Raw genomic sequence first — 17,314 nt, 5'->3', positions numbered from 1 at the left:
GCAAAACTTTTTTGTTCTAGATATAGTTATGAATATGATCCGCGGTGGACGTGCTGTGATGTTTGCCAAGGGAAGAACAGGTGTACATGGCCACGTTTTCCAAGGGAAATGTCTACAAATGTATTTTATTGTGCTACATTTCAAGTATAAATAATTAAAACCAAAGGATGAATTGCTACATGTTAGTGCAAAAAATCCAATCCAGGAAACCCATGCATAATATAGCGATCCATTTACAGATGCCCAATTAAAATAGTGGGGATACATTCTATGAAAAACAACATTATAGTTCAAATCCTCGACAGGTCTTGCATGAATCTCCACAACTTATTACATCTTTTAATATTCCTGCAAGATATGGAACCATCGCTTGCACATTTAACCAATCGTTGAGAAGAAGGTCATTATAAATCAGGGGGGAATCTTGGAAATGAATAGTCCTGCATGTAACAAAGCAGGCAAGGCAGCGTGGAGTTACGCACGGACAAAACCGCGCCAAATAACACAGCCCACGTTCGCGAGCGTCGCGTTGTACGTGTATAATATACACGTATGCATGTTGAACTTATTTCGCACCGTACGTAGCCAACCGTGCTAATCGGAGGTGCGGTGGCTTTCTCTGCCATTCGCATCACGGACCCTCGTCATCCTCCTGATCGTCCCCTGTTGGAGACGTTTCCCCAGCCATCCCTCCCCTCGCACAGCGGGGCCGCACCGCGGCGCGTCCCTCCGCTTACGTCCATGAGCGCCGCGTTGATGTAGTTGCTGCTGTCCCCGTTGATGGTGATGAGGAAGGGCAGGCAGCGGTCGGGGGGGAGCACGTCGTGGTAGCGGTTCTTCTCGTGGTTCCGTGGCAGCAGGGCGATGCTGCAGTCCTCGACTCGCAGCGGCGGCGTCACCATATTCAGGGTCTGCGGGGTTAAGGGGACAGGAGCACTGCGGTGTCTCCCTTCGCTCTTACGGTGCGGTGCGTTGTGGTGGCGAGATGTTAACCACCTCGCCTGGTATTAGGGTCGTGGGTTCGATCCCGACCGTGACGCCTGCTGTAAATTTGGAATTTGAATGTCGCTCTCGCCGTGGTCGCGTGGATATTTCTCCGGGTCCTCCGAGTTTTCCCTCCACATTTAGAAAGAGTCTATAAATTTCCACGCGATAAGCCACTTGGTTGAGCTATCATTTGTGACCAGGTCGCTTCTGAAAAAGAGCTGTATAGCGCAGTCGGCCTTACTTGGTGAAATAAAAAAGGTTAGTTTAGCCTTGCTCACACCACTGTTGGTGGTAGGACCTCCACTGAAGGGAGTCCAAGGGAATGCCTGTGTATTGGGTTCCGGAGACACTTCAGATAGGTACCTTCTTTATTATATACAGCACTCCAACAGTCCTCCTCATACACTGTTACAGCCTAGGGACACAGCATACTCCTAGCGTGCCATGACACTGGCAACGCTCTCGGGTCCTCCGCTATAATTACCCTAGGGGAGGCTACCCCTGACTCCACCCAGCCAAGGTGCGGGTCTAGACCTCTGGCTTCCTCGGACCTCGCCCTTACAAGGGCACGGGGCCGGGAGTCCCAGAGTCTCACCACTGGCTCAGAGTCCCACCACTGGCCCAGAGTCCCACCACTGGCCCAGAGTCCCACCACTGGCCCAGAGTCCCACCACCGGCCCAGAGTCCCACCACCGGCCCAGAGTCCCACCACTGGCCCAGAGTCCCACCACTGGCCCAGAGTCCCACCACTGGCCCAGAGCCCCACAACTGGCCCAGAGTCCCACCACTGACCCAGAGTCTCAACACTGGCCCAGAGTCCCACCACTGGCCCAGTGTCCCACCACTGGCCCGCACAGTGTCCCGGCCCTTACAAGGACAGCGGGTCGAGGGGGTCCAGGGTCCTATCTAGCTTGTCTTTGGCTTCGGTCTTCAACTGGTCTCCGATCGGCTGGGGTGGTCTCCTTGTATGCCCCTTGCCCATTGAGGGGTGGGGCTTCGAGGGATCCTAGACCCCCCTCCTCGCAGCCCCCACACCCCCCCCCCCCGTTGGGGGCGCCAAGGGGCTTAGCTGTCTGGGGATCCTGAGCCCCCAGCAGCCCCCAACAGCCCCTCCCCTCTTGGGCTGGCGCTGCAGTCCCCCCCCCCCCCCCCCGTTCCATCTATGGTGCTACACCTGTAGAGGATATTTTGACTGACCTGCATGCTGACCAGGCATCTCGGACATACCCACACTTTATCCTACCACACAGTCCGGAGGGGGGGAATTTAAGAAACTTGCACCATTGTTTCATCTGCTGGGCCAGGAGATCGAACAGAAACATTTTTTATGTCGTATCCACTGTGCAAATACGGTGGATGGTGCTGCATTTGGATGTTTGGCCAAAGCCACGAATGAGTGTTTTGGCTTCGTGTTGGAGGAAACCTGAGAGCCGAGAGGAATGCGACCACATGTACAAAGGCGGTGAGATGCTCAGCAGTGCCTGTGCCAGCCACCTTGCAGCTCCACGCCTACAACACCTGGCAAGCCTTGGTTGTAAATCGACAAAGTACTATCCAGGCTGAGACCGACGTTACCTTCCCGCACCTCCGATTTAGCACGATTGGCTACGCGCGGTGTGAAAGAAGTTCCACATACATACGAATCTCTCAAGATCTGATAAGATCGAGTGCATTTAGACGATGCATTAAAGAATAACATATAGTAGAGTATATTCAAGATGGACTGCTTAATATCTGTCCTGGGTTTAATGCAGTTGGGTTTTGGAAGAGCTCACAATTAATTGAGGGACTTGGACACAGTGCCATTTATTGAGTTACTTGGCATGCAAGCAAATTGGTGTTGGCTGGTTTATGTAGCCAACATGTCCAGCCACTGCATACCCAAGCAGCTTCTGTTTGGAAATATACAGGACTCAATTTCAGCCAGGTCTGTGCGGGTTGGCGACTCTGTAAATAATTATGAACCTGGCACACCACACCCAGTAAACCTGAGGCTAGTAGCCACATACCTACTCCAGTCTATCGGTGACTTGGAAAATATTCAAAGAGAAATAAACCCATAAATGGGTATGGAAAAGGCTGGAAAACAGGAGGATTTGGAGCTGAATTGGCAAGCCAATAATTGGTACCAGAGTCTCATGATTGAGCTCTATAAAGGGGTGGCATGAAATGTGCTACTTGACGGCTGGCAACAGCTGCACTCCAGTTTAACACGTAGGCTTTCGCGACCAATATTATTCATAATAAAGGTTTTTGGGCTAGATCGCGTTATTTATAAATGTGTCGTAACCCTCCACCACCCGACACGGTCAATCAGCAAAAAAGTGTCACGTTGACAAAAGACAATTAGTTCACTACTTTAGCCCACCGGTGTGTTGAAGAGTGAATCCACAACATTTATAGTTTGACTACGACGTTTCGCTGGTAATTACATCCAGCATCATTGGGCAATTCGCCAGAATGGTAAAGCCCTCACTTGCTCCCGGTCTTAAATAAGGTTCCAGTGAATGAATCGCTTAAATTACTTGATACACTAGTAAAGAATACAGGTTTACCAAAAGATATTCCGAAACTTGCTGACCATTGTTTAAATAACACTTACTTTTTATGGAGAGGGGATTGCTTTAAACAAAAGGAAGGAGCAGCAATGGGCTCTCCTTTATCTCCTGCTATAGCAAATCTGTACATGGAAAACTTTGAAATAAGAGCACTTGCCTCGAGCACATTAAAACCATCTTTTTGGTTTAGATATGTGGATGACACTTTGGTTGTCTGGCCACATGGTAAAGATACTCTTATTGATTTTCTAAATCATCTCAATGCACAAAATCCGGCCATCCAGTTCACCATGGAAATGGAGGTGAATAACACACTCCCGTTCCTAGATATTTTTCTTGGACATGGCCTAAACGGTAAAATAACACAGCGTTTACAGAAAGCAAATGCACACTGATGCCTATCTGAATGCAGATTCGCATCATCATCCAGCTCAGAAATTCTTTCTTATCAAGAAGCTCATATATCGGGCTAAAACAGTGTCAGATGGTGAAAGTCTAGTGAGAGAGATCAAACACGTTAAAGAAGCATTACGACAGATTGGCTACAATAATACTCAAATTAGCAGAGCACTGAATGCCAAATCACGATCGCAAAGCAACACTGCTGAAAGCGATCAGATTTTTTAAACAATTAAAATTCCTTATATCTCAGGAGTAACTGACAAATTAGCCCGTGTTTTGCAAAACATTACGGTAAGATTTGGTACAGTACACAACATTCAAAAACTAGTATCTTGCACTAAAGACGAATTACCTAAATTATCAACAGAAGGTGTATATCGGATTAATTGTTTATGTGGCAGATGCTATATTGGACAGACGGGACGTAACATCAGCATAAGACTAAAAGAACACCAAATAAATATTAAATTATCTCAATCACAACTGTCGGCAGTGGCAGAACATGCTTGTCAACAAGGACACTCAATTGATTTTGATAACGTTGAAGTGTCGTGTAAAACTAATTATTACTGGCAAAGACTAATTAGAGAATCCAGTGAAATTGAGAGAAATAAAAATAATTTTAATCACTCTGATAGCTATAGGCTTAGTGCGGCTTGGAAGCGTATTATTAAATAATACATATTACAATTCCTTATAGGAGAAACACATACTAATTAACGGATTACTAACGTAGCATATATTCACAATAACACACATTACAACTCATTACTAATCATAACCATTGATTGATTACCAATCGATTATATAATTACTTCACCTGAATGGGTTAAATGATGACGTCACCCTGCTGCTCTATTTAATACCGGGAGCAAGTGAGGGCTTTACCATTCTGGCGAATTGCCCGATGATGCTGGATGTAATCACCAGCGAAACGTCGTACTCAAACTGTAAATGTTGTGGATTCACTCTTCAACACACCGGTGGGCTAAAGTAGTGAACTATTTGTCTTTTGTCAACGTGACACTTTTTTTGCTGAGCTGCACTCCAGCAACGAGAGGCAGAGACGTCATAACCCCAACAAAAGCCAGGGTGTCAGGTGGCTAACACAGACAAGTGGCACGGTGAGGAGTGAAGGTGGTGCACAGTTACCCCACAATAACATCTGCTTTTTTGCTGTGACCGCCTGCCTTCAGAATGTCACATGGTCTTAAAGTGCACGTAGCCTGGCAAAAGCTTGGTGGTGACACCACTGTCATTCATTGCTGAATGGTCAATATTGTTGATGTTGTATGCACATGTATGAGTCTATGAGGCTTATTAGCAAGAGATTGAAGAAACCTATACATTGTTTCAACTGCCACGCCATTGACGACCTCCAGATTATAAGTCTTGTGCGATTTAACCATTGCACCGTGGCAGCTCCTGTGGCCTAAGGGTGACCATCAACCAATTCTGGCACGTTCTGTAAATGTGACGGTCGCTGGCTGCGCTGTTCCCGTCGTACCTGAAACTCGTCCTTGATGTGGTTGGAGCTGCTCTGTGGGTCGGGGCGCAGCATTTCGGCGTATGCCGCACGGAAATCTCCAGCAGGGATGCAGGTGTCCCCACACAGGCACGCCTCCAGCATGGCATCGTGGATGAACACGTACTGCTCCTGCACGCGGGCGTGGGACACGGGGATTTAGCGAGACAAATAATACACACGGCAACGGGTGACGGCTGGAAAATGAAAGGCCGTAATCGTTGCACTGTGTGTGGTATTCTGCGAAGTGAATCCGAACTAAGCATGGCACTTAAAAAAAATCGGAGCTAAAAGATCATAACGATCCATCAAAGGATTTCTACTCAATGTCAGGTTTCTCAGTTGTGCTCTCTGTAGCTCTCTGATGTGATTTCGGGATGTAGCAAGTGCTGTTCGGCTCCACATGCTTGGGAGGAGCTTCTTGAGGAACCGAAACTGACGAAGCTTCTCCCAGCACGTGGGATGATGAAACGCAACCCAGGGACGCATTGCATAGCAACATTGCCCCCTACAACGAAAACATGGCAGGGGCCCCTGCCATAAAAAAAAAGAGTTGAGACATGGTGAGGCTTTCTCACGAAAATGAGTTTCATAATAACAACAACTACGATCAGAGAGGCATCGATCAAGTCAAAGGGAATGCAAGCGCCGTACCTCTGTCTGCACCATGTTGACGCGCCTGGTACGCAGCTCCCGCACGCAGTTGTAAATGTCGATGACGCCCTCACTCTCTGCCATGTCCAGCATGATGTCGATCACCATGTAGCAGCCGGTCCTGCCAGCCCCAGCACTGCATGGCACCCGGCACCAAAGCATCGTCGCGTACGCGTCACGTCTCAAGGAATACCCTCGTCACTTCAGAGTCACGGGATGCCTTTCACGACGTCTGAGTGTCTCTTCGCCGCGGCCGTGCAATGCCATTCTCGCGTCGTTCGTTGTTTGCTGTACGCCTGTTGTGTGTCACGCACTCGGCCCTATTTATTTATTGCAGTGGCAACACTGCCAGCTGCTGCCAATGTTTCACGATTAATGTTAGGGTCAGCCCCAGAATTTGTGTCTTTACTCACAGCCTTTGATTACAAAAAAAGCAGCGGGAAACTAATAACAACTTTCCAAGGTTAGGATTAGTTCTTTTCCTCTGGGGGTGTTTACTAAGTGGTGTACATTAGTCTCCTATTTCTGATATGCAAACTCATTTAATAACCCCCCCGACCCCCTCTTTTCTCCAAAAATGAACTCACTCTTGCCTACGTGACTGTTAAATGTTTATGTGCCTCAGTTACTTGGGTTTCCTTAAAGTCCTCGGGTTTTTTTCGCAGGGTTTTTCAGTCGGTCTAACCGATGCTCCTGGAGTTGATGTGTACAATTACACTCACCACATTACGACGGCACACCTACTACGAAACCAACGTTGCTGCATTGCTTCGAGACCACTCTCGGATTACCTCTACACCACTTACACATCACAGCAACATGGCCACATAGCATCACGATCACTCACGCCACTGTAATAATAACACCACCTACTCCGTCACATCTACACTAACACCATCACACCAACGGGTTCATCCTCCACTCACTGTATCCACTCGTCATTGTTTTGTTATATTCATTTTGTTCTTGGACAAATTCGTGTTGTTCTTGTGGCCTTCATTTCACCACTTTTGTTTGTCTTGGAATGGCCTGCAAATTCTCCGAATTGGGAAAAGAATAACAATAAAAAGAATCGCAATTTGGAATTCACGTGTGGCCGGTTCCACAAAAAAATACAGAACCGTCCCTGCACGACTCACGGCACACTTGTTTAATGGCCCCAAGTGGTCTAAATTGTAACTTTCCAGACGAGCAAATGCCAGTCACACTCCGCACATAAATGTGCGCTGCTTTCTTTACGCTGCATTTCCGTTTAAGCAAGACAAGAAGAATGCACATGGCTAATGATGTATATGTGTTAAATTAAAGTTGACATGCTCTTTTAGAGTGTATAAATAATGTAATATGCATGTATCCCTTGAGAAAAAAAGGGCCATGGCTCCTCAGCTGGGCTCTTATGCGATTCTAAATAAAGACTTGCTGGATTGATTGGGTCACAGGGAGAAAAGGTTGCAATATTAATGCAACACAAAATCATTAGTGACACACCCACGGGAGTGCTCTTGAGAGATTGCTAATTTTACTAGGTTGTCGTTCCAGGACCACCGTTAAGAATCCAGTCGGGCAGACGCTCAAGTGTGTGCGAGTCCGCTAAGCGATACGCCTACTGTTTGTCAGAAAGCTCTGAAATTTAATTGAAAGGAAAAAAATCACCCGGCGAGAGTCGTGGAGGTCATCACAGCCATTGTCTTTGATGCCAGCACGCATCACCACTCTCCCTTCTTTACTGTTGGGAGATGCCACAGCTGTTGTAAAGTTTAAACCCCATTCTCTTTATATAATCCCACCTCTGACTTTAGGTCTTCCTCTCCGTTTCCGATCTCTGGGTGCTACTCGCATGTCTGTCTTCACAAGTTGCCCTCTTATATGCTTCACAAGGCTATGGTTTTGGCATGGAGGTCACATTGGTCACGAAAGGCACACATTTGAATAATTTGTACCAAACATTTGGCGGGTAGGAGGGAGGGGAGGGAGCGAGGGAGGGAGTGGCATAGGGCTGTCCCCCTATGCAAGTTGGGAGCACCATATTTCCATCGTATTTTTTATTGAAAAGCCCCCCCCAAAATTAAGAATATTGCCTAAGTTAGCCATTTGAGTTTAAGAAAGCAAAATTCGACAGGTAATTTCCACAGTTTATTTTGATTTAGAGAAGAGTATTGTTAAGTCACTGAAAAAGAAAATGTTAGGGAGGCCACTGCCCCCCACCCCCACTCCCCGTATTCTTTCACCTTTACGTGAGTGTTTTTACCCCCACATCTGGGTGATGAATGTTACTAAATATTACCATGACAAAGTGGAGCCCTATCCATATCTATCCCAAGGCAACTGCAACCTTATATTCCTAACCGCAATACTGCCTTGCCGAGTTCTACACAGTATCCTGTGACCTTTTATCGACTGCCAATTCATTTGAACCTGGCTAATATATAGACCTCACACGAAACAGCAACTGATTCCGCATCACAAACGGTCCCGGTGCCAGATCCTCACCTGCAGTGGACAACCAGAGGCCCTGCGTGTGGCGGGTCGAGGGCCTTGATGCGGCGGATGAATGCGAGCAGTCCCGTGGCGTGGTACGGCACCCCGTGGTCAGGCCAACCCGTGAAGTGGAACTGTCGCACCTCCCGGATGTCCTCCTGCCCTGCCTGCAACAACAACAACATCGTCAACCATGGTCAATCCGCTGCTGGATGAAGACTCCCCCAAGCCGTAACTACCTCGCCTGGTATACATGAGGTCGTGGGTTCGATCTCGACCCTTGACGCCTGCTGTAAATTTGGAGTTTGCAACTTCTCCCTGTGTTCACATGGATTTTTCTCTGGGCTTTCCCTCCACATCTAGAAACATGATATACATTTCCACGTGATAAGCCACTTCATTTGTGGCCAGATTGCTTCTGGAAAAGAGCTGTATAGCTCAGTGGGCCTTACCTGGTAAATACAACATCGTTTTTACTATATCGTTGTTTAAGCTCATGGCCCAGTGATGTCGCAATCCATCTAATATCTGCACAAACGCCGATTTAATTTCCTCGCCACTCTGGAGCAAGTTCCATCCTTTGGCTGCCACTCTTGATGTCAGTCTTGACCACAGGGCATAATACATTCTAGCGACGTGTTCTACCCAAATATAAGTTCCGTAATACCGTTTCCTGCCCAAAATTAAATAAACTCCTTTAAAAAACTTTTTTTTAAAACAACTGTTTTATTCACAACTTCGTTTAACTCACGGTCGAGAAGTACGTGAATGATGCGGCGCCTGCTCCCACATCAACGCTTACTTGAATTAATTGGTTATTTTATAAATGAATCACAAAAAAGGACGTTGGTATGCTAGCTCCAGTCACACGGTCGCACTACATCGATGGGGTAAGGTTAGGGCCATCTTAGAGGGTCCCTGGAGGACTGAGGCTGGATACCATATGGGACCGCCTTATTTATTAGCAACAAAAACACAAAGGCACGTTGTGGGGCCCTACTTTTTGTGAAGCCTGGAGCAAATTACTCCTTTTGCTACACCCCACTCTGCACAACCCTGGCTAGGGTTCTCTTGCATCCAAAAGTGAACACTTTTTGTGGTCAAGGATTAAGAACAACATTCAAAAAGCAGGCCCAAACTACATTAGCTTCACAGCCATTATCTAGTATCAAAATTCCATACATATAAAGAACCCATGAAATCCCTTTATAACCAAGCTGGTGAGGTTTGCACATAAATTTGTAAGCAGGATTTTAATATTTCAGGTAAACGTAACACCATCCATTTATATTTGATGTGCATTTTCAACAAATTAAGGGTGACGTTAGTCATAGCGATACACCTGTGTATTAGTCTTCGTGATATGTTTATTTCAAAACATAATTTGCAGCCCATTTTCAAACCACTTCTGGATGGATTCCCCCACACAGTGTCAGTTATGGGGGTTATCTGACCACACTTCAGCAAGCTGGTCAGTGTACATTGGCAAAGGGGAGAAGGGCACATAAATGGGCCACTTGCACAGATGCCAGGTATGGGCAGGAATGAAACTGTTCACCAGGTTCAGAGCACAGTGAGCTGACTCCACTCGTGCAGTGGAATCGTGACAGAAGCTGCTATACTCAATCGGTGTTTGAATCGCCTATTTTTGGAAACCCGGAGTTTTGAAATGTTTTCACTTTGTCAAACGTAACCTTGCGTTGGATGCGACGTTAATTTGATTGTCCCATCTGCTTGCAAACATTAATTAAGAGTAGTTCACCGTGTGTCAGTTTGATGGCCAAATTAGCCACCTGCTTTGGATAATTTCTCACGAAACAAATGGGACTTCCTAGCAAACATGGAAGATGCATGCAAATAAATGCTGCCACTGTTAGTACGTGAATGTATTTATCCATACATCTTCATTCTTATTAATACAGAAAGTGAACATTACTTGAGGTAGATGAGAATTCCAGTGGGTGCATGAACAACAAATATAATATTAATACCCTTTATTAAACGAACAAAATACGTTTACCTTCACAACATGGATATATAAAGTGACCAAAAAGGTAGCCCAAACGTAGATGCACGAAAAAGCAAATAAATAATCTAGGAAACAAATAGAAATATGAAGCGCGAACAACTAAAAACAAAAACCCATCAAAACTAACATCCAAGCGAAGCAATGTGCGCGTAGTCCCGTCGACACATAATCTTACGCCAGCCAAAAAGGATAACCGCCCCCCCCCGAGGCAAAGTGAACGCAAGATGTGGCTGCGGTAGATTTTAGCGAAACGGCTTGACGCGTACGTACCCGCTCCACGCGGAACGTTCGGATGATGTATTCCGACAGCATCTCCGTGTCTGCCAGTGTCACCTTGATGTCCCCATACACGTCACTGCCATCGGGCCAGTACTTGCAACACTTGATCTGGCGGATAAATACAATGAGCACATACATTTTGCTATTGAGTACAACTGTGGGTATAACAGTAGTCACAAGGGCTGGCAGGATGCCATTGTTTTTTTACGATAGGATAGTACATTTCACGATCTATTGACAATGATCACCATCAGTTTCCTGTACCTTTGCAATTGTTTAAAAGAAAGCGTGTATCGTCTAGTTTTTGGTGCTGTGATGTTCTTAATGTACGAATAAAGATTGATTTAATAGTGGATTCGACTGCAATTCACTCAACATATGTCTGCCCTGAGACTTTTTAATCACTGTAACTTTGCAAGCTATAGAATAATGCTTATGACGTGCGTGCTGCCAGAAATGATGATGTCATATATTGGACACACTGTAAATTATGCCTTGAATAAAGGTGTCAGTTTTTTGTGCCAGTTAAAAGGGTAAAACCTATTCCTATACTTTACGAAGAATTAATTTAAGAGGTGAGAGCTTGCTTTTTACTTGCATTATTGCAAACGTCATTATTATTTCACGTCAGAAAATAGAAATTGAATGGAAAGTAAATGAGTAACGATAATCACGCCACGACGACATTCTATAGAAAAAATAACTCGACAATTATCGTGGACGTTGCGTCGGACAAAATCTTGGAGCATCGCTCCATCGCGGCAACAACAGCCACGCGCGTGTGTTCGTTTCATTAAAGGATATGCGAATGAGATGGTAACATTCGGAGAATGCAACAATATGGCATCGTTCAGACCGTAGCTCCTGTATTCAATAGCAACCAACTTAACCATCAACTCTGCAATTTAATTCGCCACGGTAATAGTGACAGCGTAAGAGCATTGAGCTCTGCTTGAGTTTCAAGGCTGGAATAGAATTGAAATGAGCACTTTCAAATTGAGATAAAACGCTGTTTTCGTGTCGCTATAATTTCACTTCAATTAAGAATGCTTGTAGATGTGTACATTACACCAATGCAGAATATTGTACTGAGATCAATTGTTCTGTATTGTGCAATGAACTGTTTTCGGTGATTAATTATTTCACACTCCCATTTGAGAATGACTTCAAAGGTTAACGTTTGTAACGCAGTAGAATTCAATTAATACTAATAAATGCCAAGCATGCTGCTATCTAATGGTTAGCACACTGGACTTGCAATCCAGAAGTCGCCGGTTCAATCTCTCGATGGGACAGTTGAAACAATGGACACGTTTATTAAATGCCCCCCACCACTGTCCACCCAGGAGTATAAATGCGTCCACCACAGTTAAGATAGCGGTGGGTCACGTGTGGTAACTACCACCTCTTCCAAGAGTAGACCATAACACCCTCTCGAGGGGGGCTCTCTGGGTCTCCCTCCAGCAGTGGCGTTGGTGAGTAATTTACAGACCTGCACTTTTACCTATACCTAAATGAGTCAAATAATATTTTGAACTGGGTTTATTCTATTTTAGCAACCTGCCTTAGTACCAGCTACAACCCCAATATCAAGCCCTGTTTCGTTGACTTAGTTGATATCTCAAGCAGTCTTCCTACTCCCATCCATGGAAGACAACCTATATTCCAAGATTTTGGTTGTCACCGAGGTGCAAAAACATCCATGACACATTATGGGAAGAAGGGAAAGAACTACATGTAAATGTCAAAACACACACACCTTTTTAAAGATGTAATGTTATGGGGATCCTTACGGATTTACCAAGGCAGCTACCTAAAAAGGGAACTATTCTGGAAAATATTAAACCACGCCTGGCCAAAGCCAGCTAAAGGCTCGGGGCCCTCTAGACTGCGTAATCACTTTGTCACAAGCAGGTGGCAGCACTGATCCATCAACAGTCTCGAAAAGTAAACCAGCAACGTGAAACACGGAGGCAATGGTGGCGCATGTGTTGTGGAATATTTCCATTATTATTGCAGGTTGATATTAAATTTGAAGTGTTACATTAATCATTATACATTTTTATTCCATTTTCCTTTCTGTTTTACAAACTGCAGTTCTATCCTGTGCCTCTACCCTGGCTGTCAAATATTGCCACGTTATTTAAGATAAAAAAAAAATTTGAAAGATAAAACCACAAAATGACATTGATGAATCACGAAAAATTATCGTTGCATAAAACAAAAACCATGCCACATGATGCAATGCGTGATAAGCTGTACAATTTTAGAATCTTAATTTTTTAATTTCTGTAATTGATAAAAAAATTATTTCAAACGAGGCTATAGCAAACAATAGATTTAATTAACTTTTAAATGTATTGGCCTATCTAAATGCTCAAGCAACACAACAGTGCGTCTTTAAAAAAAATCCATTGCAGTAAATCAGCCAATGGGTAATTTTGTTCTGCATTGATGCAGCATTGTGATTATATCATGATAAAACATATGTATATATTTTAAGATATGCAGCCCTTGGTCAATCCACTGCAAGATGAAGAATCTTCTTCCCATGGTGTGTTGGCCATGGGGGTTGTTTAACCAAACTTCAGTGCAGGTTGGTGAAGAAGTGGGGGGGGGGGCAGGTAGTGGCGAGAGTGTTACCTCGCCTGGTATACAGGTCATGGGTCCAATCCCGACGCCGCCACCTGTATATTTGGAGTTTGCATGTTCTCAATCCCCCGTGGTCGCATCGATTGTTATCCAATTTTCCCTCCAAATTTATAGACGCTAGATTTTTTCCCAGCCTCTGACCGCCCCCCTATTCTTCTCACTCCCGCAGATGACTTCTCAGCGCCTCGCCCCCACCCACACACAATGGGTGCGGATACTGCTGACTCTGTTGTGTGTAGGGTGTGTAGGTATGTAGATACTACTGACTCTATTGTATGTAGGGTGTGTAGGTATGTAGATACTACTGACTCTGTTGTGTGTAGGGTGTGTAGGCATGTAGATACTACTGACTCTATTGTATGTAGGGTGTGTAGGCATGTAGATACTACTGACTCTATTGTATGTAGGGTGTGTAGGTATGTAGATACTACTGACTCTATTGTGTGTAGGGTGTGTAGGTATGTAGATACTACTGACTCTATTGTGTGTAGGGTGTGTAGGTATGTAGATACTACTGACTCTATTGTATGTATGGTGTGTAGGCGTGTAGATACTACTGACTCTATTGTATGTAGGGTGTGTAGGCGTGTAGATACTACTGACTCTATTGTGTGTAGGGTGTGTAGGCATGTAGATACTACTGACTCTATTGTATGTAGGGGGTGTAGGCGTGTAGATACTACTGACTCTATTGTGTGTAGGGTGTGTAGGCGTGTAGATACTACTGACTCTATTGTATGTAGGGTGTGTAGGCGTGTAGATACTACTGACTCTATTGTGTGTAGGGTGTGTAGGCGTGTAGATACTACTTACTCTATTGTGTGTAGGGTGTGTAGGCGTGTAGATACTACTGACTCTATTGTGTGTAGGGTGTGTAGGTATGTAGATACTACTGACTCTATTGTATGTAGGGTGTGTAGGCGTGTAGATACTACTGACTCTATAGTGTGTAGGGTGTGTAGGCGTGTAGATACTACTGACTATTGTGTGTAGGGTGTGTAGGTATGTAGGTACTACTGACTCTATTGTGTGTAGGGTGTGTAGGCGTGTAGATACTACTGACTCTATTGTGTGTAGGGTGTGTAGGCATGTAGATACTACTGACTCTATTGTGTGTAGGGTGTGTAGGCGTGTAGATACTACTGACTCTATTGTGTGTAGGGTGTGTAGGTATGTAGATACTACTGACTCTATTGTGTGTAGGGTGTGTAGGCGTGTAGATACTACTGACTCTATTGTGTGTAGGGTGTGTAGGTAGGTAGATACTACTGACTATTGTGTGTAGGGTGTGTAGGTATGTAGGTACTACTGACTCTATTGTGTGTAGGGTTTGTAGGCGTGTAGATACTACTGACTCTATTGTATGTAGGGTGTGTAGGTATGTAGATACTACTGACTCTATTGTATGTAGGGTGTGTAGGTATGTAGATACTACTGACTCTATTGTGTGTAGGGTGTGTAGGTATGTAGATACTACTGACTCTATTGTGTGTAGGGTGTGTAGGTATGTAGATACTACTGACTCTATTGTATGTATGGTGTGTAGGCGTGTAGATACTACTGACTCTATTGTGTGTAGGGTGTGTAGGCGTGTAGATACTACTGACTCTATTGTGTGTAGGGTGTGTAGGTATGTAGATACTACTGACTCTATTGTGTGTAGGGTGTGTAGGCGTGTAGATACTACTGACTCTATTGTGTGTAGGGTGTGTAGGTAGGTAGATACTACTGACTATTGTGTGTAGGGTGTGTAGGTATGTAGGTACTACTGACTCTATTGTGTGTAGGGTTTGTAGGCGTGTAGATACTACTGACTCTATTGTATGTAGGGTGTGTAGGTATGTAGATACTACTGACTCTATTGTATGTAGAGTGTGTAGGCATGTAGATACTACTGACTCTATTGTGTGTAGGGTGTGTAGGTATGTAGATACTACTGACTCTATTGTATGTAGGGTGTGTAGGCGTGTAGATACTACTGACACTATTGTATGTAGGGTGTGTAGGTATGTAGATACTACTGACTCTATTGTATGTAGGGTGTGTAGGCATGTAGATACTACTGACTCTATTGTATGTAGGGTGTGTAGGCGTGTAGATACTACTGACTCTATTGTGTGTAGGGTGTGTAGGCGTGTAGATACTACTGACTCTATTGTGTATAGGGTGTGTAGGCGTGTAGATACTACTGACTCTATTGTGTGTAGGGTGTGTAGGCGTGTAGATACTACTGACTCTATTGTATGTAGGGTATGTAGGGTGTGTAGGCGTGTAGATACTACTGACTCTATTGTGTGTAGGGTGTGTAGGCGTGTAGATACTACTGACTCTATTGTATGTAGGGTATGTAGGGTGTGTAGGCGTGTAGATACTACTGACTCTATTGTGTGTAGGGTGTGTAGGCGTGTAGATACTACTGACTCTATTGTATGTAGGGTGTGTAGGCATGTAGATACTACTGACTCTATTGTATGTAGGGTGTGTAGGCATGTAGATACTACTGACTATTGTGTGTAGGGTGTGTAGGCATGTAGATACTACTGACTCGATTGTATGTAGGGTGTGTATTCGTGTAGATACTAATGACTCTATTGTGTGTAGGGTGTGTAGGCATGTAGATACTACTGACTCTATTGTATGTAGGGTGTGTAGGCATGTAGATACTACTGACTATTGTGTGTAGGGTGTGTAGGTATGTAGATACTACTGACTCCATTGTTTGTAGGGTGTGTAGGTATGTAGATACTACTGACTCTATTGTGTGTAGGGTGTGTAGGCATGTAGATACTACTGACTCTATTGTGTGTAGGGTGTGTAGGCGTGTAGATACTACTGACTCTATTGTGTGTAGGGTGTGTAGGCGTGTAGATACTACTGACTCTATTGTGTGTAGGGTGTGTAGGTATGTAGATACTACTGACTCTATTGTATGTATGGTGTGTAGGCGTGTAGATACTACTGACTCTATTGTATGTAGGGTGTGTAGGCGTGTAGATACTACTGACTCTATTGTGTGTAGGGTGTGTAGGCATGTAGATACTACTGACTCTATTGTATGTAGGGGGTGTAGGCGTGTAGATACTACTGACTCTATTGTGTGTAGGGTGTGTAGGCGTGTTGATACTACTGACTCTATTGTATGTAGGGTGTGTAGGCGTGTAGATACTACTGACTCTATTGTGTGTAGGGTGTGTAGGCGTGTAGATACTACTGACTCTATTGTGTGTAGGGTGTGTAGGCGTGTAGATACTACTGACTCTATTGTGTGTAGGGTGTGTAGGTATGTAGATGCTACTGACTCTATTGTATGTAGGGTGTGTAGGCGTGTAGATACTACTGACTATTGTGTGTAGGGTGTGTAGGTATGTAGGTACTACTGACTCTATTGTGTGTAGGGTGTGTAGGCGTGTAGATACTACTGACTCTATTGTGTGTAGGGTGTGTAGGCATGTAGATACTACTGACTCTATTGTGTGTAGGGTGTGTAGGCGTGTAGCTACTACTGACTCTATTGTGTGTAGGGTGTGTAGGTATGTAGATACTACTGACTCTATTGTGTGTAGGGTGTGTAGGCGTGTAGATACTACTGACTCTATTGTGTGTAGGGTGTGTAGGTAGGTAGATACTACTGACTATTGTGTGTAGGGTGTGTAGGTATGTAGGTACTACTGACTCTATTGTGTGTAGGGTTTGTAGGCGTGTAGATACTACTGACTCTATTGTATGTAGGGTGTGTAGGTATGTAGATAC

The 17,314-nt window shown here is 44.7% G+C and overlaps 1 protein-coding gene across 9 annotated transcripts in view; it reads right to left on the bottom strand.

The window, feature by feature from the left end:
* The window catches only part of LOC116941609 (receptor-type tyrosine-protein phosphatase kappa-like), a 135,322-nt gene that overhangs the window by 12,679 nt on the left and 105,329 nt on the right, over positions 1-17,314 (bottom strand). For all 9 annotated transcript variants that reach the window (XM_032952820.2, XM_032952824.2, XM_032952822.2 and 6 more), the window contains 5 exons: positions 10,904-11,020; positions 8,617-8,771; positions 6,127-6,262; positions 5,455-5,604; positions 738-911 (listed from right to left, as the gene is read on the bottom strand). In XM_032952820.2, the coding sequence (XP_032808711.2) occupies positions 738-911; positions 5,455-5,604; positions 6,127-6,262; positions 8,617-8,771; positions 10,904-11,020 (732 nt within the window). The remainder of the gene's footprint in view (positions 1-737; positions 912-5,454; positions 5,605-6,126; positions 6,263-8,616; positions 8,772-10,903; positions 11,021-17,314) is intronic.

This window comes from Petromyzon marinus, chromosome 12, assembly GCF_048934315.1.
Source record: "Petromyzon marinus isolate PM22_M1 ecotype Great Lakes invasive population chromosome 12, UKy_Petmar_22M1.pri1.0, whole genome shotgun sequence".
Classification (NCBI taxonomy): domain Eukaryota; kingdom Metazoa; phylum Chordata; class Hyperoartia; order Petromyzontiformes; family Petromyzontidae; genus Petromyzon; species Petromyzon marinus.
This window is presented reverse-complemented; position numbering and strand designations above follow the sequence as displayed.